Source organism: Anarrhichthys ocellatus, unplaced genomic scaffold, assembly GCF_004355925.1.
Source record: "Anarrhichthys ocellatus isolate YVR2014 unplaced genomic scaffold, GSC_Weel_1.0 scaffold6, whole genome shotgun sequence".
NCBI lineage: Eukaryota > Metazoa > Chordata > Actinopteri > Perciformes > Anarhichadidae > Anarrhichthys > Anarrhichthys ocellatus.
The window spans coordinates 5,787,930-5,813,575 of NW_022280036.1; the positions used below are offsets into that span (position 1 = coordinate 5,787,930).

General features: G+C 39.3%; 3 protein-coding genes across 5 annotated transcripts in view; all 3 read right to left on the reverse strand.

Moving 5' to 3' along the window:
- The window catches only part of dna2 (DNA replication helicase/nuclease 2), a 12,248-nt gene extending 4,993 nt beyond the window's left edge, over positions 1-7,255 (reverse strand). The window contains exons 1-15 of one of the 3 annotated variants that reach the window (XM_031846448.1): positions 6,891-7,255; positions 6,486-6,545; positions 4,972-5,866; positions 4,557-4,674; positions 4,141-4,290; positions 3,745-3,928; positions 3,447-3,595; positions 2,812-2,934; positions 2,490-2,718; positions 2,242-2,356; positions 1,481-1,637; positions 1,164-1,355; positions 766-1,023; positions 510-623; positions 263-372 (exon numbers count right to left, since the gene is read on the reverse strand). In XM_031846448.1, the coding sequence (XP_031702308.1) occupies positions 263-372; positions 510-623; positions 766-1,023; positions 1,164-1,355; positions 1,481-1,637; positions 2,242-2,356; positions 2,490-2,718; positions 2,812-2,934; positions 3,447-3,595; positions 3,745-3,928; positions 4,141-4,290; positions 4,557-4,674; positions 4,972-5,866; positions 6,486-6,545; positions 6,891-6,920 (2,884 nt within the window). In that variant the 5' untranslated portion in view covers positions 6,921-7,255. Of the gene's footprint in view, positions 1-262; positions 373-509; positions 624-765; positions 1,024-1,163; positions 1,356-1,480; positions 1,638-2,241; positions 2,357-2,489; positions 2,935-3,446; positions 3,596-3,744; positions 3,929-4,140; positions 4,291-4,556; positions 4,675-4,971; positions 5,867-6,485; positions 6,546-6,890 lie in introns of all 3 variants that reach the window. The other 2 variants (XM_031846447.1, XM_031846446.1) reach the window with 2 other exon arrangements.
- Positions 7,256-8,601: 1,346 nt separating this feature from the next.
- On the reverse strand, positions 8,602-12,928 carry LOC116382963 (zinc finger and SCAN domain-containing protein 12-like). The gene is made up of 2 exons (XM_031846450.1): positions 11,537-12,928; positions 8,602-10,245 (listed from the first exon to the last, which is right to left on the reverse strand). Exons 1-2 carry the CDS (start codon positions 11,691-11,693, stop codon positions 9,278-9,280), a joined length of 1,125 nt encoding a protein of 374 aa, XP_031702310.1. The 5' UTR covers positions 11,694-12,928; the 3' UTR covers positions 8,602-9,277.
- A 2,887-nt stretch (positions 12,929-15,815) lies between these two features.
- Positions 15,816-25,646, reverse strand: part of tspan15 (tetraspanin 15) — a 31,801-nt gene continuing 21,970 nt past the window's right edge. The window contains exon 8 of the mRNA XM_031846395.1: positions 15,816-24,143. Coding sequence (XP_031702255.1) covers positions 23,982-24,143 — 162 coding nt within the window. The 3' untranslated portion in view covers positions 15,816-23,981. The remainder of the gene's footprint in view (positions 24,144-25,646) is intronic.

Consider the following 25,646-nt stretch of genomic DNA (forward strand, 5'->3'; position numbering starts at 1 on the left):
CACACACACACACACACACACACACACACACACACACACACACACACGGGTTCATTGTTAGAAAATGTTCTATTATTGATTTAAATGTGAAACTACAACTACGCAAAACTTCCGGGGAAGTGTGCATATCATTTTAAGTTGCTCATTTATAGTATTGTGCCACACAGTAATGGAAAGCAGAATAAAACGGAGTAAAGGAAAGCAGATAAGAAAGAAAATGAGACAAGCAGAGTGGAAGAGCAGAGCAGTGTAGCTTAGTCACCTTTCAGGATGTTGGCCACAGTGTCCTTGGCCTCTCTTGGCAGAACAGAACTGAGGTTGTAAATAAACTCTGGAGGACGAAGGTCGACAACCAGCTCCCTCAGACGATCACTGCACACATATAAAATGTTTGAGGCTATTGTTTTAACTGTCACCTAGTTAATGGCCTACTAGCAATATTTAGATTTTGCCATTCCATACATTCTATAAAATCAAAACTTTGCATTATTGCATTTTACTGCAGCTACCTGTCCTGACAGTTTTCCATCAGCCTGGAGAGATTGGTGAGGTGAGTGCTGAGGCCCACCACACCTTCATCACCGTCCAATCGAAACAACACACCACTGAACTTGGACAGGTCTCTATAAAACACACAACGTGTAAATCGGATTAGTGACTTCAACTGAGCAGCTGGTGAAAGAGGAATCCAAACAATTCACTCTCCTGTAGTTTTCTTTTGTCTTAAATACTTCAGATGGCAGTTATATGTGGGTTCGTTCTCACCTGTCCAGAGTGCAGCTGATGGATGTCCTGCTGACCTCACACAGGTATCCTGTTGCCAAACCAACCAGTCGACCTTTCTGGTCGCTGACAACTATGCGATCCCCGCTGGCCAAACTGCTGCTGGCCAAACCGCTGCTGGCCAAACCCTCCTGAGGCACCATGCTGCTGCGCTGGAAACGATGGAGGAAAACCCCTTCAGACTGCACGGTCACTGGACCACTGAGCTGCACATTCCCGACACAGCTCCCATTCTTCTCACTAGAAACACAGGTCAGATGAAACAAATACTCTGTATTAACCGTTACATACAGTATGAAGGGGCTAGTTCTCTACACACGTTTTTATATATTGGACTGGGAGTGTTTACATGTCTAAAATTTGAGAGACCAGAGTTTTACCTCTCTTCAGCCGTCTGAAGCCACACGCGCTTTCGGCCATTCTTGGCCTCCATGCTGGCAGCCTCAAGGCAGCAGAGCAGCAGCCAATGAGAGAAATAGCTTAGATGTGGTGGGATCAGGTGACCCGTCTCCTGCTGTAGGAAGTCATGCACAACATCCCCGCAGACGTCTGCAGAGCTGCCATCGACCACCCTGGAGGAAGGGCGAGGACAAGTTTTGAGAAAAAAAAGAGGACAAGTTTAACTGACTGATAAGTTTAATAAAAATCATAATGCTTAACATTCCCACAGCTGCAACATGAGTTCAAAAAAAGTTACCTTTCATATAAAGCACAGTTTCTCTTCTGAGGACAATACTGACAGGTTTGTCTGTCTGTCAGGATGTCAGGAGGTTTAGACAAACGGATCCGCTTCACCTCTTTCTCCACACAGTTGTGGATGTGATGAACCAGGGTGTTCCTCAGCTTCAGCAGCTCTGAAATAAATGTAGAGTTCAGCAATAAAGGCGACGGCAGAGATGCTGCAGTGAAAGAATGTAAGAAGACTTCTTTGGTTTCACTGCAGCATTGTGTTGTGGTTGAAACATACACAATTTAGTTGAAAGGACACTGTAAATGTGTAAATAATTAATAATACATGTATACAAGATTATATAGGCCAATAACAACACTTACTGTATCGACTTATCATATAATATATGGACATAACAGAATAAACAGCAGTTTTCACTAATATCTACTTGCACATTTTTGTTAACAGTTGATATTTATTGTTTTAGTTTTATTTATTTAGGATATCTTTCTTTTTTTTTTTTTACATTCCAATTCCTGAATATCGTTAATAATTAAAAGTTCATTGCTCATTTAAAGGGTGTACTTGCATTATTATGCTATTTTAATATTATATCAGCAGCCTAAAATGGTCTTAAGAAAAGAGTTAATCGCAGTTATTTCTGGGACAATATATCGCCTGATATGCTTAAAACTCTACAATTATTAATGATATAAAATACTATTTTTATATGGTTGTTTAAAACTGGTGTTGGGCAAGTTGTTAAAGCTCATGTGGGAGCACTGTACCTCTGCGGTCCATGTGGCTGGCCACTACAGGGTGCAGGCTGCCAGTCTTGAGGTAAAGCAGGAAGCCAGCTTCAGAATTGTATCTCTCCAAGCTCATCAGAGTGTAAAGAATCACCTACACACAGACACACACTTATATGGACATCTTGAAAGTCGACTTGTTTAAATTTGCGTGCATCAGTGTAAACCTGCCTTTTCACAGTCTACATATGCACATCTACCTAGTTGAGCCCGTGTGGTCCACCAACCTGACTGCGATGTTCTATCGAGTTTGACTCCTTTCCAGTTTTCAGCTCCAGGGGAACAGTCCTCTCCTCCGACGTTCTGTGACTACCGCTTCGTGGTTTTTGAATTCGAACCCGCGCCGTTACATCGATTTTCCCTTTCAGACCAAATCTCGGCGACCACACATTTTCTTCTATGTCTGCCAGCTCTGCTATTGTGACAACAGTTGCAGAGTCCTGACATCTGCTGTTGCTGAGTTCATCGAGACAGAGATTGACATATAAACAGCTAATAAAGTTTTGTTCACAAATCTTTAGCGCTGTGTGTGTGTGTGTGTGTACATACATTTTTAGGCTGATGGCTTTTGGTGTTGGGGAGCTCAGGTATTCCTTTGCCCAATGTTCCAGTGAGGGAAGATAATCATGCAGCTCCTGCTTCATCTCTTCCTGACTTACACCCAAACTGTACCTAGAGACCAACGGACAAAACACAAACATAATAAGACAAAGAATATGCACACAAACATGAAGTGGATACATCACATGAAAACTGTGTAGCACTTCTCCGTTGTTTCTATATTTCATAATTCAAGTGCTCTGTTATGAACAACTGTGAACCGTATCATTACACACATTAAAGGTTTGTGGCACCGTGTAAAGACTAGGTTGGGACCCGCAGGTGGGTCGCTGGAGATTTTATTAGCCAAATAAATGTCTTCCATAGTCTTCCTTTTTAACATTAACATGTGCAGGACACCTTTGAGCCACATGGCGGAGCCTGAATGTTGCTATTGTTCTGATAATTGCAGCCTACTCATAACTAGCACAGTTGTAATTTATCAAACTTAGATCTTTTGAATTCGCTCTTATCAAGATTTAGAGGTAAGGTCTATTCTGCATTGGGTCGAGACACTTGATCATTTTTAAAAAGTGGGTCCACAGAAAAAACCCACAGAGGTAGGGTATAATCGGTCCGCTTACATGTCTCCCAGGTACTGAGGACGGCAAAGGGCTTGGTCCGCCATCTTAGACAGTGTCTCCAAAGAAAAATCTTTAGCTGTAGCTGCTCTCTGGAAGACTTCATGGACCATGGTGCCGTTTAGCATTTGCTTCGAGCCGCCGTCAAAACTCTGCATCACAGCAAACAGAACGAACAGGAGAAGGTAAAGAGTATAGCATTGTGTGTGAGAGTGTACTGCCCAGATTTAGGGACAATACACAATAATCAGCAAACATAAAAACAGGTACTGATATTAATAGTATTTGTAAAGCTTTTTACCTTGAACATATCTCCCAGTACTGCACGTCTCATGCAGCGGATGGAGTTAGAGATGCTGGTACCTGAGATAAGACTGTCAGGTAGTAAAACCAGGAAGCCCTGCTCCCTGTCCACTACCCAGCATCCACCATCAGAGCAGCCCTCTAGATGCACCACAGCACCACAACAAACGGGCGTCGTTTCCCTGGAAATACCAAAGGAATGATACTTTCAGACGGATATGAAGACAAAGACACCCAAACACGCACAATGAAGACATAGGCAAAGAAACAGAAAATTCAGTGCTACTTTCACAAATCCGGGCATTGTGGGGAGAAGTTTGATGCACACCACGATGAAAGTAAGTAATTGAATAACAATGTGAACAGAACAGAAGACCTTAACACGAGGTATTACCATCCATCTTTCAACAGACACGTTTCAGTTGGATGTAGAGATTTGGAGCATGAGATGGTCAGTGCTTTGAGGCCAGGCCTCTCCTCCACATCTACAACCCAGTAGCGGTTGTTTAGGCCTCCAGAAAGGATCACATGGTCTGGCACCTTACTGTATGAACAGAGAGGAAATATATCATACATCTGCCACGTATCATTTTCTAAAAATCAGAATGAATGGAAACACCTGCCCACAGAGGGATCAACTGACAGATAGCAGCTTGTCAGCAGATTATTGGTCACCAGGTCAAGTGCTTGAAGCCACATACACTCTGTGTCAAGTGCTCATATTTCCTCCTTTATTATCGACATGAGCAATTTTATCATCCCTTAACCTAATCAAACTATGCGGCAAAATTCTGTTCATGCATCTCTCACCGGGCTTTTTTTGATTTATCATCTGTGACAAGACATTCACTGTGATCCATCTGCTCTGCAAACCAGCTCTCGTCCAACAAATCCTCCACAGGACCCGATGACGTCACTCCTGTATTTTCTTTAGTGCGACAAAGAAAAAAGTATACGTATCAATATATTATTAAAATCATTTAAAAAGCTTAAATCTTGTGTTTTCCTAGTCTTAAAGGCTGCATTGTTGGTAGGTGACACCATGTTTTTAACTGAGGGCCAATCACACGGACACTTTGCTTCGGAGAAACACTTCTGAACTCCATGTTTTTCAATGAAAGATACATTAAAGCATTAAAGCAGGGCTGGGAGTCTTCTGCAACATGCCTGCTTTTTTGTCACAACATAAATAGTGATAGTTAACAGTTTTTATAAAAACAATTACCTCCAGCTCGATCCTGGTCCGATGATGCCACATTGTCCCCGTCTTCATTTGACGAGGTCATTGCTGTTACTGTAGCTCCTGCCTTGTTAAGGTCAATCTCTCCCCCCTTTGCACCTCTCTTCGTTGCAGCTGTTATGGTTTGAGCACCAGGTTTGTGCATGTGAGCAATGAGAGTGGGAGTATCCTTCACCTCAGTTGCTTTCTGCTCTGTTATCACAGTAAAACCAGAATCTTTCTCATGTTCATTCATCGTATTCTGATGTTTTCTCTGTTCCCCAAAAGAGTTTTTGTTGCCATTGAAGACCACTTCAGTACTTCTGCTGTGACCCTCAGACTGACCCTCTGACTGGACTCTTGAAAAACGAGGCGTCTTCAAAGTGCCAATCACAGACCTCGCTGCTTTCAGATTGCTACCTGTGGGGCTGAGCACAGATCTATGTGCCTGCATATTGACATTTCTTGGTCTCTTTGCATTGTGAGATGCTTGAGGAGGGCTGATGACTCTTTTTACAGAGCCAGAACATCCCTCTTCCCACTTGGGTTTTCTTCCCTCCTCGGTTATGACTCTCCGTGCACTCTGCCCTTTGGAGCGAGGACTCCGACAGATGGGGGACAGTTGGCCGAGCTTCTCCAGGCTCGCCACCTCTTTGCTGGGCTGGGGGCTCGGCCGACCTGGATTTCTGGAAGGAGAAGGGGAATCGAGCCTGATCTGACTGCTGGGGGTCTCGGGCACAGAGAAAAGATCAAGCGAGGAGGACAGGAAGTTTTCAAGGTCCCCAAGGATACTCCTCTTTAGGGGGGAATGGGGTCTGAATGTGGAGGTTTCACCATCTTTGATCAGAGGTTCAGTCCTGGCAAGTGCAGTGCCAGTGAATTTTTTGGAAGACGACAAGGCCTAAAACAAACATAGTAAAATGAAAATGTTGATACATTAGCTAAACGTTAGTAGTAGTACACTGTTTATGTAAATGAGAGAGAAATACAATAGTGCACTGCAGCGTAGGGTGCATAGCAAGGGAAAAGGTAAGAAAAGGGACAAGCAAGTAAATAACAGAAGACGATAAACATAAGGGGTAAAAACAATTAGATGAGTAAATCAGTAACATCCTTGACCAAAGCAACTTAAAGAGGTGTGTAATGAGTTTAAAGACAAAAGAAGAAAGTGCTGCCAACACGAGCAAAACAAAAAGCACAGAAATTATACATGTTAGGTATTATATGTAATGTTTAATTAATTCTGGTCTTAAAGGCACTATTTTAGAAATTTACAGTTATAAGTTATGTAATGTTCTTATGTGATTGTTGTTACCAGGTGAAATGAACAATATATATGCATATACCCATTTGGTAAATACATGCACATTACTAATAATGATCTCTCAAATTCTTAATCTGTCGAAATGATCCATAATGTTATTATGCTATAATATCAAGATTTGAAAATCCCGTCAAAAACTGAAAATACTGCAAAGACATTCTTTTCTTTAGTAAAAGAAAGAAAAAGAAAAAAGTACCTTCTGGTGGTTTTGAGAGGAAAAGAAGGAGATGTTCTTCTGACCAGACACGCCAGGTGCCTGACAGAAACCACAAAGAAAACATTTACCTGCATTTACCTGGAGACATTCGTCTGTTGTCCAATGAGACACCAAGTTACAACAGAGCATCACATTTAACATTTGTATATAAATGTATGAATATGTTGTTCCTCTAATATATAATGATTAAACCAGACTTAACTGAGTCAACCAGAGACTGTGGACATAATAAACTACCGCAGGTGCCACATTTAACCGTTAACGTTAACGTTATACTGTCTCGTTAGAGGCTGGTTCGGTAACGTTACTGTTAAAATCCTCGTAAAGTCGTTGCTACTGTTGTAGAAAAACAACGGCCATGTTAGCTAAACCTTCTGTACTCACCTTGGTTTTCTTCAGTTTGGTCCTGTTCATGGTGACAGATTAAACCACCGCAGGCGCGTGTATTCATGCGCTCCTTCTTACCCTCAGTCAGCTCGTCTACCAGAGGTAACGTTAAACGAGCTGTTTAGTAGCGATACCTTCTTAGCTAACCTCACCGGAGTTAACGACACAGCTATCCGAAGAGAGCTTATTCTGCTGAGTTTCGTACGACTCTACATCTCCACAACCAGGAGATTGAGGACTTCTCTGATACCGTTAGTTAACGTTCATTTTCAGTTTAAACTACCGCACTATTTCAATGTTTGAATCCATCTTTTTGATGGCGTTTCCACTGTCTCTCCCAGTGTTCAAGATGTGGCGCCAAAGTTCAGCTTCGCGCAACGGAAATTACATCAATGCACTTCCGCCAAAACAAGAAAATAAAAGTGTGAGAGGAAAGCGGCTAAAAGCTACAGAAAAAAACAAGTACTGGTACAAGTAGTGATAAGAATTGATCCAACATTATTCCTTTCTACCTCGTATATAATGCAGTTTTAGGGATAGTTTGGTTGTGTACATTTGTAAACTAGAAATTATTTGTAATTCGGGGAAAGCAGTCATAAAATAGTATTCAATCAAGGCCAGTACATATTTCTATATTATTGTTATGTTGTCAGTTTTTTTGTTATTCTGGATGTGGCCTGTACATAGTTGAACTCTGCTTGGAGATAAAGCTACATTTGATGATGATGATGACGATGACGATGATGATGATGATATATATATTTAAAGAGCTATTGTTTTGATACAGATGAAACTGTGTCAGCTGACCTCCAGAATCATCCTGGAGGACTAAACCATCAGAAGGTAGCTCTGTATTTATAAGCTACACATAATGAACTCTCATTGGTCCAGTGTCCCTCAACTATGTCACGAAATGCATTCTGCATCATACTAAACTGACAGAGTGGCTTTCCTTCAAGCCAACATCACTTCAGTCTTTGAGGTTGTGAAGCAGCAGAACATTGAGCAGTATTTCTAACTGATCACCAGTCAGCCCTCTCCCTGCAGTCGTCATGCAACATTTACTCTTTGAAGCATGGTCAAATTAATTTTACAGCTAATTCTACCTAGCTTTTGAATATCCATCCCTCAACTAACAGCTTTTGTTTTGCCTTTGTGAATAAGGATCAATTAACATGATTGCATGCTCTTTTCTCAAGTGCAAACGTTTTCCATCTACAGCCTGTAAACTATTGCACCATCAGTTTGCCCAGTGATTACAGGTATGCAAAATATTCAGCTATCTAAAATGTCTCTATAGGTGGAAAAGGTAAATCTGGACTTTAAATTTAGTTCTCAAGTGCAGAACAACTTTGGCCAACATTTGCTTTGGTATCATTTCCTTAGGAGTAAAAAAAAAAGTTCCTTATTGCAGTGAAATCTCAAGTACTTAATTTGATCCGTCTTCCAAGAATGTTCCCTGGAGCAAACTCACAACTCTTACTCTTCAGACATACCAAAGTTAGACAATATTTCACTAGCAGAGTACTCTACTTAACTTTGACTAACTTAGGTCAAAATATGATTTTGAAATCAACATATTACAAAGATAATATGGCATTTCCTTCACCTGTAACACTACAAGATGGCACTTCATTAAGTTCTCTCCACTGGAAGGGAACTTCATCATGATTTATCGGCATGCAAGAGGGGCACTTTTGTTGCATTTCTTTTGAGTCCACCAGTGGATCCCACTAACAAGTACTGCGTAGCCAAAGCCTGATGTGTCCCATTCATCTGTGCTGTACACCTCCATTGTTGTCCAAAAACCTAAAAAACACACCAGTGAGCCACACTATTGTACTGGGTGACATGTTCCTCCATTACCATGAACATGGGCACTGAGTCAATCCCACGTAATGCTGGAAATACTTACTGGAGCACCAGATCAGCATCTGAAATAATCAACAAATGCATTGCTGTCTGAATAGTATTTTCTAAAATCTACAATGGCTGGTGTTTTAGGAAATTATTGAAACTTCATAGTATGTGTAACTGGCCTTAACATCTTCACTAAGATTTCATTGGCTCAGGGCTGAGTCAGGGTTGGCAGAGTATTAAAACTAACACATTGTTTGTTTTGCTTTATTTCTTCAGAGAACCTTGTTTTACAAGTTCAAAAGAAAATAAATTTGAGGTTCGCACTTAACACAAATGTTTTGTCACTTGGAGAAACATTTACAACATTTCTATTTTACAGTACAAAAGTATATACTAACATAGATAAAATGGGTTTACACAAAAACGTTTTATTTTATACAATTTCCTCTTCCAATGCGAGTCCTCGTCCACTCTACCTGGGATATTATCAAGTAAATACCACGGGAACTAATCATGTCTCCAGTCTACAGATTCTCTCCTGCATGAGTCTTCATATGAATAAGTAAATGGGAGCGTCGAATGAATTTTTTCCCACAAGCGGGGCAACTATATGGCCTCTCCCCGGAATGAGTCTTCATGTGGCGCGTTAAATTAGACTGAGCGCTGAATTTCATTTTGCACACAGTGCAAATGTAAGGTTTCTCACCGGTGTGAATTATTGTGTGCTTGATGAGGTCCGCCTTCTCTCTAAAACTTTTACCACAGTCAGTGCAGCTGTGAGGTTTCTCTCCTGTGTGGATTCGTATGTGGGCGTTCATGTTTCCAACTTGTGTGAAGCCTCTGCCACAGAAACTACACGTGTGCGGTTTCTGTCCGGAGTGAGAATTCATGTGAGTCTGTAGATAGGAGCGCTGGATGAAGCTTTTACCACAAACACTGCACCTGTAAGGCTTCTCTCCTGTGTGTGTCTTCATGTGGCGAGTTAGAATGGATTTAATCCTGAAATTCTTGTTGCAGACGCTGCAGGTGTACGGTCTGTCTGCCGATTCATCAGCTTGCTGGGGTTTCTTCCTGTTTACACCCGAGTGAAATCCTCCACAGTCTCTCCCTTCATCGTCACTAACTTCACTCATCTGACAGTCACTGGTTGGCTCTGATGCATCACAGCCTTCTTTATCAGGTTCTGATTTCAACTGTTCACATGAGCTGCTGCGCACATGGTCTCCTTTATTTTCAACCTCTAGGTTTTGATGTGGGAACCGTCTTCCGTCGTCATCCTTCCTTTGCACATAAATTATATTGAACATAGAGTCTTTTGTATCAGCTTCCTCCTGCTGATTTTCACCTGCCTGAGCAGTCCACGGTTCCTCCTCCTGCTCCTCCTCTTTAATCTGCGGGGGCTCCTGGTCATCCTCACGCAGGTCAGGCTTCTTCTCAAAGTGACACTGCTCAGAGGGAGGGGCCTCTTCCTGGACAGAGAGCTGCACTGGGGCTGGACGGTATCACACACGAGAGAAAAAACAAAAAAGCTTTAGTTTTATCAGTTATTTTGATTTGTAAATATTTAGCAGAGCGCTAGACAAGACAGGCAGAGCAGCACAATGTGTTCCAGCATATATAACTGTCATAATTTTGCAAGGTTATGTTATGATGTGCAGTCTGCTCATTAAAAGACGGGGAACAGCAACAAAACAACTACACTCTTTCTTTCCAAGACAACAACAGGTGCAATGATGCTTGTTTTTTAATGGCTGCCTGTTTGTGCCATAGAAGGGTCTTCTTTGTGGAGATGTCCTTGCAAACAAAAGGGTAAAACAAATATAAACAATGTAGTTTGACTTACAAATGAAATTATGTCTAAAATTAGTTTAGAGTCAATAAGCCAGCTTCATTTCAGCACTTATTTTTGAAATGTACTGCATTATGAAATACACAGTTAATGGTTTAACAACTAGATGTTTTGGGTTCACGGTTCATCATGTTTTTAATTCCACAAGGAAGATGATGGATAAAGGCGGTAAAAGTGCCTCTGTGTCTGTATTTTGTCTATTTGTCTACGTCTCACAGGGCATCACAAGTCAAACTGATTATAGTCACATGTTTGACCACATATTATACACCACTGTATCACTCACTGCCTTCTTCTTTTGCTACACATGTGAAGATTTTTTTCAATGTGGGGGTTTAACTCTACTGTAGCCTAGAGATCATAATATCATTAACAAAATCTGAGACAAACATGCCTGTTAATGTAACTCGACATATAGTCACCATCAATTCTAAATAATCAGATAAGCAGCACTGGCAACACAGTGTGTATTATTAATCATATTTTGGGCATGCACAAAAACCTGGACTTGTTATATGAGCCATATAATGGACTTAAGACAGGACCACTTTATAATGAAAGACATCTATTTTTAATATTAAAATAGCAAATAAACTGTTCCCATTGACTTTAACTCCATCTATCCCTCTTTATTCTCCGACCTGACAGGAAAGAGGTTGCAATGAGGTAAGTAACAGGTGCAAAGGCTTTCAGCTCCACGTCCTGTTGCCCGAGGACCAACAAAACCGTTGTGTGGTACATTTGACCAGTGACAGCCATTTTGCATCCCCTCCCCCTTCAGGGATGCAAAATGGCGCTACTTGCTGTCCCCTGTAAAGCATATTTAAGGAGTGGCCCAGCTGATTGAAGGAGTCAGTACATCTCAACAGACGCTACTCTGATTCAATCAGGAGTCAGGACCCCTGAGTGTGTCCTGCCGTTAACGTTAACTTACCTTTGCACCCCGCCAGCCTGCTTCGTTGTTGGTCCACCTGCTGAAAAACGATCTCCTCATAGTCTTTAATAGTTCTCTCAAAGATGATGAATATTTCCTCAGCGGCGGCTTTCAGTCGCTCATTCACCAGAGCTTTTAGTTTATCTGTTTTGAACATTTCCGCGGGTGACAGAGGATCTCCAGTCTGTCTCCTGACGGGCTGACAGAAGACTGGCTGCTCACTGGGTTGCCAGATATCGCGAGAGAAACAAGCAATCTAAAATTAGAAGACACTCACTCATAGACTCACCCTTCTATCTTTGGAACAAGACGGGTTTGAAAGCTTAAATAAATACATTTACTAATCAAGCATACTTCTTTCATAGTTAAATGAATTACATTAATATAGTGTGTGTGAGATATGTGTAGAAATCATGTGTTTTAATTTACCAGAAAAGCAGATCGACTTCATGATGCATTTTGGTACATGGGCTGACAATTACCCTATTCAAACATTAATTTGTAACTAGTAAAATGATGGGCTGTGAGGATGACAAGTAACAATACGGAAAAGCATAATAAACGGACATGGCAACACTGGCTGCTGAGGCACACAATGGCCCCAGTCCCTCTACGTGCTGGAGCTTTGCTGCCACCCAAAGGCCATGAAACAGGACACTGAATCAAGACCTCAGGAATGAACAATTTCAAATACCTATTTGTGGGCCATTTCAACAGGGATTCTAGCCAGTTTATATCACGTTATTAGGATATTTACATTGCATTTTAAATGAAAAAAGTTTAAAAACCAGAAACTGGAACACATTCAGGACTGTTTTATGTTTTAAAACGACTTACTTAGACCTGATGGCCTACCAAATTGCCTTGGCTAGAATAAAACAGATGCGCAGCAGTTGTTGACAAGGAGATGACATCCAGGTTAGACCTACAGTCTATGATATTAATGACTGCTGCACCTTCATTTGACACTTTAAAAAGCCAACGCCGATATAATTGTGATTATATTTGCTTCAGTCAGAGCTGCAGCCAGAAAGTGCTGATACTATATCAGATTTGTCAGGATAAATGCTGTTAAAAACAAGGTGGGATTAACAATAGCTCTCACTTTCAGTAACTGGATACATGTCTAAGTCTTTGTTACAGAATTCATTTTTAGGTGTTCTTTGTTTGTCTCTTCATGTTCCTTATCAATCCTCAAATGGTGATGCCTGTGAACCTGCTTAACCAAAACAAATGGGTTGCTCCACTCAAACCTGACCCAAACAGCCTGTACCATCATCAACCTATGTTGTATCATTTAGCTTCAGTTTTGTGCATATTGATGATTATCTATTAACCTAAGATGTGCAACAAGTTGCACTGATTGATTTCTGAAAATACTTTCTTCCCTAAATCCATGCTAAAAACAATGTCAAAGATATTTTACAGACAAATTATTATTAATGATTAATTACTTATAATTGATTTATGCTTCTTTATTTTATTATTATTCCGATAATATTTCATTGTATTCTATTTTTGTAAACTTTATTTTTTTACTATGTTTTTCTTTTAGCTTGTTTTACCAGAGATACCGTTCATGGCTTATTGTTAGTTTAGACGTGAGGATTTAGGTCCTCTGTTTCAATGTGGTTAGTCAGACAATAACATACCAGTGGGGGCCCACACACACACACACACACACACACACACACACACACACACACACACACACACACACACACACACACACACATGGCAGAGGAGAGATAAGTTCATACATCATGTAAACTTTACAGGACAACGTGACAGACCAGCTTGTTCTGCACAGACCCCACACCTCCATCTATCTACTCTTAAAGTCCAGCTGAAATTAAAATGTTTCACCAGTAATATAGAGTTTTGGTAGCCGGTCTGTGTCCTCAGCTGTTAGCCAAACGGAAAATGTAAAACAGAAGAGTGAAATGAAGCTTTCATAAAGAGGACATGCTCACAGGTGGCTCTCTTGTAAATAGTTCTGGTACGTGCACATTCTGACACTGTGTCCTGTGTGTTTACACTGTATAAGCAAGTGCAAAAGAGTTCTCAGAAAGAAAGTCAGACTAAAATAAAAGAAAGTACTTCAGGGTTGCATCATCTTTTAGATAATATCAGTAACTTTTTGGGAACCCAGATATAAACAAAACAAAAATGAAATAAAGTAGGTCTACTGTAAGAATAACTCTTGATGAAATGAAGTATACCTGATTGCTCTGTCTCTGTAATACCATCACTACCAAAACACTGTGACATTACTTGTAAACTACAGTCACCAGAGCATTTGTTTGTATTGCCTCTCTGTCTCCCTGCAGGTCCAGCTGCCACTCAAACATGCAGAGCAGTAACACAAGGATTTGATTTGCTTTCATGCTTCCTACCAGTGTGTTGTATTATTGTTAACATGAGAAAGACAGAAAGACACATTTCGGTGTCATTCATTTGTTAATTAAGCATTTCAAGTTTTCAATCTCTGCACACAAGGAATCATTATGGATACTAAGAAGGACTGATGCATCAGATTTATTTTTTAGTTCAGATCAGTAGTTCAATCACAGTTCCCTATATTATTGTGGAATTGATAGCAGCTCACACGCCCCATAAAAATTTGATTAATTTTGCTCCTTGTTTGTCGCAGATGAGTAACTGTGCTCTGATGAGGTGACTCAGCTGGCAACATTGAGAGGGACCTATCATCAATGGTGCTAACATGCATGTCATAGAGACACGAATGATCAGATTGTTGTTTGTCTTTGTCTCAGATGTCTTAAATGACTTAATGTACATTTTAAAGAAATGCTCATTATCTATTTTATTTCTAAGGCTCCAATCACAGCACACACTGCAGATGAAATCTATTTGCCGTTTTTGGTATTTCAATGAAAATATTGACTGTACAACTAAGATAATTAAACGTGACGAGAAAAGAACAGCATCATGGTTTGACACAGTTAAATCATACTTGCGTACTTTTTGAAGTCACAGTACTAATGTAGAGTTTGACTTTTAGGTCACACATTTGAAATCTCTTAATCAGAATTTGCTGCAAAGTTGTCACTGCTGCTGAAACTTTTATCTTGTCAAATAATGGTAGCAGTAGCACGAGTCTCTGCTACAAGCTGGCTTTAAACCTCCTCATGCATTAATCAACGAGCTGCAGCCTTATGAATGGTGAGGACAACAGTCAGTAAACTCTGGCGTCAACTGCGTATTTACACATTCTCATCTAGTCACTCCACGGACTCATTCATCCATTCATGCACTTTTATCACTTGTTCGTACTGTTTCATTAGATCTTTGTTACCGGCCTTAAACATTTCTCTGCCTCCACAACACTTTTTTACAAAGGTCAAAGCCAAATCTAGAGAAGGAAAGAAAGAAACAAGGGATGCACAGAGGAGAGAAAAGGACAGAGAGATAATTGGATAATAGGCTCATTGGCATCATACTACATTTATCAAAGCCTGACTAAATTGACCTTTGGATCTGTTTCTACATATTAATGATCAAGCTATTTAATACGCACAGTCATGTAGCTGACTAAGAACTCCATTAAGTTCATCAAAGAGTTTCACAGGTGCATCTCTAACTCCACCAGACAATTCAACTTTTTGTATTCAGCTTGTATTCAGGTGTAGGAATTATTTATATCTAATGAGCTGATTAGAATGTCATCACATAGATTACAAAAGTGAGCACACACACATATGACACACACAAGGGGAAAAACAATGCACACATACAGCACAACAACACACAGAGCAATATTCAGACACACACCTCCACGCTTCACCAGGACGGCCTACAGTCAGGTATCGTGTTCAGACTGGACGTGTCACCTTTACACTTTGAAGTTTTCTTTCTGTTATGGAGTAATTGCTACTTTAGTGCACAGAATGCATGGATTTAAGTCTTGTATGTTTCTAACACTTGCTAACTTTTCACGACCTCTCAAATATGGCGCATGTTCAGGTGTTAAAAATGGGTCAGGTTGGTGGGAGGCATGTTTGGTTTATTTAATTTAATTTTTTTGTTATAATTGACACCTGGAATCAATTCAAATATTGCAGATTTTTCAGCCAATCCCAACAAGTTGGCAAAGGAAAATATGAACCATGTGTTTCCACCAACTATTTTCCAAATGTTCTCAGGGCAATGACCTTTCTGTGAAGCATAGCATTTCATGGCTGCTTTACACCTTAGATGGTATATATATATATATATATATATATATATTACTTTGATGAATGACTTGGACTCCTTTGTTTTTTCTGGAGCTTTCTGGTGATGTTGATGAATCTGGTTCGACCTTTGTTGCATGTCACTTTGTATAGAAGGCAAATTGCTAAAAGAAGAAATACACTGGTAATTATTATAGTTTTCTATTTTTTAGTACATTAGTTATTTGTATGAAAGAGCATATAGATCTACCTCTTCACATTTATTCACCACCACCACAACCATGAATAGTTGGTCACTGAGCAGCTCCACCAGTAGAGGTGGAATGTGACAGAAGTTTTGGAGGGCATCTGGACAGAAGTTATAAAAGGAGGGGAAGGTTTTTGCCACTTCATTCATCAAGCTTGAACTGGCCTTTCTTCTTCTTCACTATCGCTATTGCCAACACTACAGCTCTGCTGCTTCAGTATTCATGAACTGTTGTTACGTAGCATGGTCCTTAATCTTTGCCATGCATCTGACTTAGTAATCACTGTTCTGTTTCACAGTCACTGCTCCCAGTAATGCGAGTTCTATAGTGTGCAATCCATGCAACCTTCACCCCACCTCTTGCAGATATAAATACAATCAGCAACAACAGCAAATAGTTTGTATTGTTTCATAAAACTAAGCTGAGGACTTATTTTATATTTAACTACATCAACACCATAAAACCACATTCTGCACTGAAGCAAATTATCAAGCATGAAAATCAGTACATGACAAAAATCCTCATGACATGCAGCCAAATGATACACACTGAAAGCACACACTGTTGTATTTTAATGTTGTTTTGAAAATGATGATTTCAGTAGCTTCAGGAGCACATGAAGAGGCGTACTCATCTGGGAAACTTCAAATATATGGAATAAAAGTGGTTGTCACTGCATTTTAGAGTAACAGCTTGTGCAGACTGTTTTGCAATGACCTCAGAGACAACAACTTTGCCTTTGCAGTGATAGCAACACAATGTTTCCCCTGAAGTATATTACACCAGTGAAATGGTATTTTCAGATCAACTCTAATACAATAGGAGGCATTTACGATGGTGGCCCAGAAGTACAAAGTAAAATAACGTTTCACAAAACGAATGAACAAAACCAAAAACAAGTGTGCAGCTGTCACTATCGGAGTTCAACAAAAATAGATGAACAGTATTGTCTGTGCTTGTGTAAAATGATCATACACAGACAGTGTAATGACCCCCACATTTCACTGTCTTCATCTCACCCGTCATTTTCAATTTCATGTTTAATTTATAGATAAAACCTGCAAAGATAATAGATAACTTGAACTGTTTTTGGTGTCGTATATAACTACAGTTACAATCAGCACAATTAGCCAACATCCTCCTGCAATCAGAACTGCTTCCTTTCTGGTTGTACTTTTGACACAATGAGCTCTGCTGGTGGAGAATTTAGGCTAAAAGTGCAATTAAAAGTCCCTAAACAAGACAGAGGCAGCTGAAAATATCTGATGGCATTACCGATAAATCCAGTTTTTTTAGCTCAGAGTGATATCAGTGTGTATTCTGTATGTCTGTGAAATATGTTTATGATCTGTTTTGTGATCTTTTAGCCACTTGACTTGATGTAAAGCAATGCCAGATTGTTGGTTGGCCCACCACTTTGGTCCAAACTGAAACAACTCTGTAAGTTTATAACTATTGGATGGATTACCATGAAATGGTGTACAAACAGTCATGGTGCCCGGAGGATGAAGCATTATGATTTTAGTGGAAACAATGACGTATTTGTGCTTTTGAGTGAAGTGCCTCCACAACTACATGGATCGCCACGAAATGTGAGAAACATTAATAAATCACAAATCTTTGTTTGTTCTTTTAGATTCTATCCATCATATAGATTCTCTAGCTGAGAATTCAATTTTCAAGCTCATTGGTTCATGTTCTTTTACTAGTAACCCAAACAGAGTCACCTGGGGCCAAGTTTTATTAAAGAAAACACACTCTTCATTTGGGGTTTCACCAGAAAACTGCCTGAATCCAGATCTATAAAACTACGTTTCAGTTTCCCTTACTGCATGACCATTTCAATTATTGAGTGTACATAAGAGAAAGAAAAGAGATGCTGTACGGACATTAAAGATGATTAAGTGTTGACGGCATGTTTACATGTTAAGTAAAAGCAGACGTTTGCCATTTGGGAAAATATCCAAAATATAATTTGTTTCATGTTATCTGGATGATTAAATCTTTGTTGTGCTGTGGTGGTTCGCTCTATTCCTGTTGTTAGTGTATTGAGTGGTGTCATCAATGTTAAATGCCAGCATCACATCAGACTGATACCAGACTAATGAATGAGTCTCACATAATATTGGTTTTCATGGTGTGGTCATTTGGTTGACATATTCAAAACAGTGTGTCTGCTTGGCCTGCGCTGATGAATAAATATCTAATTTCTTTGCAGTCATAGTTGGAGAAGTATATAAATGTGGCTTCTATGGCACCAGAGGTGTCGACACACCTCTCCATCTATGTTCCTGCTGCTGTCTACACTGACTGATTAGCTTAGTTTGTTATGTTGTGCAGAGCTAAATGCCAGCATCAGACCTGACACTGGGCTTTCCACCAGACTAATAGATGACCAGCACCCTCCCACACATTATTGCACACAGTGACACAGTGTCAGTGTGTGTGCAGGTGTCTGTGTCTACAAAGTGGGAAAAGATAGGAGAATATATCTGTTTTGGCAAAATTATATTAATGAATTTGATAATAAGCCAAATACTCCACGGTTTCTGATTTCCTACAAGAAAAATATGAAAAATGGTGAATGGCAATGTTCACGCATGGATCCACTAGTCTTGAGCAGGCATTCTCTTACTAGTTAACTTTTGTTCTGGATAAATGTTTTATTAATAAAAAATAAAAAAAATCTTTCCCTGTCAGCTCAATTAATTAGAAGAAGATCTATCCATGTCCTCATTAGCTCTTTGATTGAACTTTTAAGACACACGCTAATAGCAAACAACCCATCGTATATCTGTTAGAGGCAGTTAAATGGAATTTAAATGAACATTAACGACTTGCTTAGGGGAAAAAAATTGGAAAACTTCTGGAGAGTAAAATGAACTTCATGCTGTTATATAACAAAATGAGTGCATTATGTCAACGTAAAGATGTATTACTTTGCCTGCCGCCTTACGTTTGTTTTATTACTTTTTTAAAGATGATCTTCTTTTTGACAAACCGAAGCTTTCAGTCTTAAATTTGCTGCTTCAAATCATATCTGAAGGTTTGTACTAATAACTTCTGAGCTCATGATTGATTTTGAATGTGTCAAATATGGTGTAAAGTGCTTCACTGCTATTCCACTGGCTCTGATTTCAAATGAGTTTATTGGCTTTGTCAACTAGAGCATGCATTTAATTTAACACTGTTATAGTTATGCTAGGACCATTAACTTCATGCAAGCAGTCCATTAGTAGAGGTTGAATGGGTAGGAGGAAACTGTGTGTGTGTGTGTGCGCGTGTGTGTGTGTGTTGGCCAGCTTGGTGGGTCCAAATATTCCTAGAAGAGTATGGCTTGTGTGACAGTTCTGGTGTATGTTTGGTTAAAGTTTGACAGCGATGATAGATAACACTGCAGGAGCTGATCTCCTCTTCAGACTCCAGAGTTGCTGCAGTGCTGAGAAAAAGCTAAGAGTTTGAAATCTTCTCCACTGGGAGATTAGTGTGTTTATAGGAGTCTTCAGCACCTTTCTATGAAGAGATAACTATTGTGTTTGAGAGAGGTAAATAAAAACAAACAGGAAATAAAAACTTGAATCAACTCAGTACTAATAAGACATGACAGTGCAAGCGTTGGCTGCAACTTAGAAAAAAACGAATACATTTGGCTCAGGAAGGTGTACAAGATAAAATACAACAGTATTCAGATAATAATTGATTTCATAGCTTTAAAGCAGGTGAAGTGAAAGTCGTGTAAGCCGCCCTTGACAAGACAGCACACTGAAGGTGGATTTATGCCTCTGTGTCAGTGTGTTACGGACTGTTGGAGTGAGAATTGACAGATGGACAACCTTTCTGTCACAATATATGTTAAATGGGAAGATTACGAAAAGGCTGTAGTTACTACAAAAAATATATCAAAATAGACAACAGATTAAAGGATATCTATAGCTGTCACCTTCTGTCAGCTATACGGTCATATATATAAGACTTTACTCTCAGCCTTTACTCTCCTCTGCTGCCTGTACATCTGTCTGCTCACGTGGTTGAAGGTGAACAGCTGAAGAGGAGACATGAATGTCAAAGGACTGACAGATTGAGAGTGAGATGGGCAGACATGACAGTCACACACATCAACTCAAAGTCTCACAGGAGAAACAGACACTATACTGTGGTAGATGCAGAGGAAGAAGAATGAAGATGGAATTGTGCAATATATATTATTTTAAACACTAATGAAAGATACTTCTTGAGAAGAATTTAATTGGCATACATATACATTTTTTTTTTTTCAAAAACATAACCATATAGTGAGTCTATTAGACTGATTCTGTGCAGTGTGAGAAACTGATAAGGAATAATGTAGATATTGGATGATGCAGCTCACAATTTACGTCCAATGCCAACATTAGCGTTAATGCATGAAATAGTGAGCCTTTTATGTAGCAAGGCAGAGGGTGGAGTGGTGTTGCTGGTTGATGGGTGTTTGGCAGGTCAGACTAACCTGAACAAGTTTAGATGGTTTAACTGACAATATATTTTAATACACATCTGGTCTCCTTCGGAGGCTTTTAACGAGGCAGGGTGATCTACGGTTTAGGATGTTGATCTATCAGATGCAACACACTGGAAATGTAAGCAACATGGGTGTTGGTGGAGTTTGGCAGTGTTACATAAATACTGGAAGACTTTCGAATGGTGTCAAATGCACTGTATTTAAGGATCTGTTACATCTCATGCAAACATTGCTCTCACCTGCTCGGCTGCATGATCACACCATTACAAGTGAATATTCAAGTGACAGATCTGCGATGACACTGCAGGCCTATGCGTCATTGGCCAATGTATTCTCATTTCTGAGATACATACTTGTAATGTCACTTTTCATTTGGACACATAGCGCTTTAAATCCACAACAAAAAATGTGTTGGAGGACTCACAGCTGTGACTGCTATGAGAGTGGGATTTTAATAATACAAATATATGTTCTGATTGGGGAGTTGTCGAGAAAATGAGAGCAGGCGGGAAGAAACCAAACAAGTTATTTTAAGTTCAGTGTTGGTGGAGCAGAGCAACATGATCACTCCTACAAGACCATTCAAAACAGCTTCTTCCTTCCTTGTTGGTGATCATTTGGTGGTGTTAGGAGTAAAATATTAATAGGTTCCATCTAGCAGGAAGTCCTCAAAGCAGCAGGAGACAACGGTGTAACAATAAGAATGAATACAACACAAACACCAAACCACTCTGCACACTCCTCATTGCCAGAGCTCCCTCTCACTTTACACACAAGCTCCTCCAATGTGTAACACAGTTGAAGAACCACAGCAAAGTAATGCTGAGATCAGCAAATGTTTTGCACGTCAATGTTTCTTAAGGAATCAAATTCTCATCTGCATAATGGCTCTATTATTGATTACTCATCTATTCATTTACGTTTTCAATGTTAATTAACAAATACATTTTGTTGTGATTTAAACTCTATGGAGTACATTGTTCATTTTCGTATTTTGGGGGATTTGTTTATTCATAGACATTTTCTGTTTCCCAACCTCTTTCTCCGAGTCACTTATCACTGAAATATTTTGGTATTAAAAACAAAAACTGATTTTTAAACATTAGACACAAACTTGTAGAAATCTCTGTGAACAAACTCATTTCCTTTCTCTAATGTTTCGTCTTTTATTCATACTTGGACCTTTCACAAACAAATCTGAATACTTTTGCATGAAATATTTAGATCCCGTTTGTGACTCAGGGGGAAACCTGCTCTAGAAAATACACAGCGTGATACTGTGTCAGCCAACATTTATTTAACAGCCCCCCCCCCCCCCCCGATATCCCTTTACAGAAAGATCCATTCAGTGCTATAGTCAACTAAATGGTAAAACACAAACCAGCATTAAATCATTTTATTTTCCACCCTTAACCATGCAAAACAACTTAACACACTTCTTTCAGTACATGTGGTTTTGTGCAACTCAATGAACTGACACTCTTTAAAAAAAAAAAATAGATGATGCAATTCCCAGTAAGGCGGCCCCCGTACTTAATGTATGCACTTGTATTTAGCACATGAAAAACAATGTGCACACAGTACATGGGATACATAGCAGTGGTGTACAAAATGTCCTCGCAACTACAAAACTAATAAGATAACTTGGGATGTACATCGGTTTATAATCTTATCCCTTTAAATTGACAACACTGGCACTTAAACTGTGATTTTAGCCTATAGTAATGATAGTTACAGAAAGGTCATCACAATCACTCAAATATTCTTTATGTTATATTACATGTTTAGAAAACATCTTCCATGCTGTACACATTAAACGTGTCAATCACTGTATGGACTTGACCCTCTGGTGAAAAACCAGGCTAACATGTAAACCTTGGTAAGTCCTGTTTGGCCTGATCCTCTCGTGTGCTACTGAACGACAGACAAGAACCAATTTGAAATACTTGGAAACAGCAGAGATGTAAGTACAGTACAGAATATACTAGTATCACTAAGAATGTAGTGGGAAGTCACAAAGACAAAAACAAAAGGGAAATTTGAATAAGAAAAAAATCTAATTCAACAAATATTTTGTATTTGGTTCTAAGTTTTTAACTTCACTTCAAACCAAACAGTTCAGTAATACATTAAATTCACATTATTCACTTGTGCAAGTGCATATCTGTAAAACAAACAAATCACACTGTATTATATGTTGTAGGGTGTTCTAAGGCAGGGGTAGCTTAACCAATGGCACAACAGCAATATGTGTGCAAGAGAGCTTTTTTGGAAATGTTGATGAGCCCTCTCATCTGCATGCCAAATGACCTGTTTCACAGCCATTGTCAGTTGCGTGCCCCGTTATTAACGGTAGTTTGTTTTTTTTGCCCCTACCCGCATTCTGCGAAGCCCCGCCCTACTCTGCCTCTGATTGGCTAGTACTTCTTGCTTTCTTAGCAGAATGTGTTCCCTAAAAACATTTTGTCATATCGATAAAAAAAAAAAAGATAATTCAGGTGCAATTGTGTGTCTCACAGATAGATTTACTGTTGCAAGTTAGTGGTACATAAACTCTAAACCGAGAGGGTTGCTGTACTTAATAACCTTGAGATATCCTCTTATTCTAAGAGTGGCACAGCATTAGCATTCATCTTACAAATCAACGTAAAACTGATCATCTTAAAGCAGACTCAGGCCCTGCATGCAGGTCAGCCTCTTCCCCTTCATTTTCTCAATTCTTCCAGTAAGTTGACTGAAGATGAATAGTTAATATATTTCTGAGGTTGTTAGAGGCAACACTTGTTGTGCTGGACACATCACGAAGGTTCAGCCAGCACTTGTGAACATAATGTGCAGGGCACTCTCTCAAAGTATTTCAAGTTCTATATACAAATAAGGCCAAAAAAATGGAGCTTTAGAGAGATATAGTGTCTCAGCCTACAATATCTTGCATTTGAGTTTTTGGCAAAAGCAGTGTGGATGACAGGAGCTGCTTCACCGCTGGTTGTATAGAGGAGCAGAGCAATGCTTTAATTGCTGGCAAAAAACAAGCAATGAACACAGGTAATAAAGCTATACAAAAAAAAGTCAGTGCTGTATATTGTGGTTGTGTGATTGAACTCGACAGACTGATTTCATTGTCATATTGTAAAAAAGAAGCAAAAGTGGTTGTATTGGTTTCTGCGTTTATCCCTGAGACTCTTTTGGGCACAATGCAGCTAAAAGCAAATCTAAATGAGCCATCATTTCCCACTCATGCATTCATACACTGTATGTTAACACGGTAATATTAATTAACACATCAATGGGCCCTGCTAATTATTTTGTGTTGGATACATGCAGTAACTTTACAGTAAAATTGAAAAAGCAACACTTGACTATCAAACAATCAATTTGGTTGCATAACATTTCCTTCTAGTCAAAGGTAGTCTCCCACAGTGTCTGCAGCAGTATCTGGATTGACTTAACCAACTGTGAGTGTTGGCTGGAGTCCATTTGCTGCTTATCGTTCGTCATCTCCATCAGACCTCTGGCATACACATAAACCATTTTGCCACATGGCCCTGCCTCTTGGCAACCCTTTTATTCTCATTGGAGGTCAGCAGGTCCATGTAGTGACTGTACTCACTGATGGCGTCTTCAACACGAGTCATGTAGAGCCAGCTGGCTATCACACCAAAGAACTGGAGACAGAAAGAGAAAGGGAAGCTAAGTATAGGAAGGCAGGTCACCATCGAGTGCTTCTCATTTGTCTTAAATGTCTCCTCCTTCCATTCTCTTGCGTCTTATCCTCGTGTCTTAATCCCGCCCGCGTTAGACACGAGGAAGGCATGCAAGGAGAGGAATCTCTTTCAGACAAATGAGATGTCTTTTCCTCTGAACCGTTATCTGAAGTAATCTCAGTTTCTGATGACAAAAGCAGAGCTGCATGACCTGTCCGCCTGCAGATGTTGACATCTCTGCATGCATTAGAGTTTGTATTTGCACAGATAATGTGATGTACTGTCACTACTTACAGTGCAGTAGTGAGAATGTGAAATGTCTCTGCATGTTTTCACTTAAATAAACAGCTTTACAAGCATCTGCTCAATCATTAAAAACCGGTATTTTGTATTTATATTGCAGATAATATTTATATTCCTATAACAGATCCGTCAAACCACATTTTGTAAAGATACTGTTAAATATATCATATATAGACTTTCTACCTGACTCACAGGGTCTTTTTACCAGCTGTTCATTAAATGTTTTCACTGCTGAAGGACAGCATATTATTATCCATAAAAGACCAAAAATTAAGAGAAAAAAAACTTTATGGTGATTTATGAAAATTGTTTTTTGCTTCTGTTATTAATCAAAATATTTTTTTACTAAATATCGAATCGGAGCTAGAATAAAATCTAAGCCTGGTGGTGATATAGCAACCGAGTTGAATCAAATGTAACTCAGACTTGGTTTAAATTAGAGACAACTGGAAATACAGGTTTGACGGAGAATGCACCAATAACAAGTTTCTCGTGGAGCTTGTGTAGTAAAATTGAGTTGTTGCTTGAAAAGAATAAGAATCATACAAGAGAAAAATGAAAGAAAAGGGGACGGTTTTTAATTTCCAAAAAACATGTAAACATGTATAGAAACAACATTTTGCTGATATGAACCTCAGAGGTCAGACGCCAAAGGTTAAAACTTGGTTTAAGGTTAAGTTGAAGGTTGGGGTTAAACATGTAATATTTAAAGTTAGTCTAAATCAGGGAATTAATGTAAGCCAATATCCCTTTTGTATGCAGTTTTCTTATTTACGCACATACAAGTGCCCATATGAACTCCTAAGACACTAAAAGAAACACTGTTGCATTGGTGAAACATTTGTCTGACATGAACAGAACTTATTAAATAACATTGGAAACAAAGAACTAGTCAAATGAAATCTGCCACAAAAAAAGGCGCTCTTCCAAAAATACAGCTCACATTATTTCATATTTATTAGAAATTAAGGACATTTTACTGAAGTTATTAATTATTACATATTTAACAATTAAACATGGAATGGACTTCATCCTCAATCACAGAACATACATTTTCTTTCTCTTAAGGGAGACGAATACACCTTCCTGTTTCTTCAGCTGATGGTCGTGTACATTCATGTAACTGTGCACACAGAGATCTTTAACTTCTGCTTTACGACA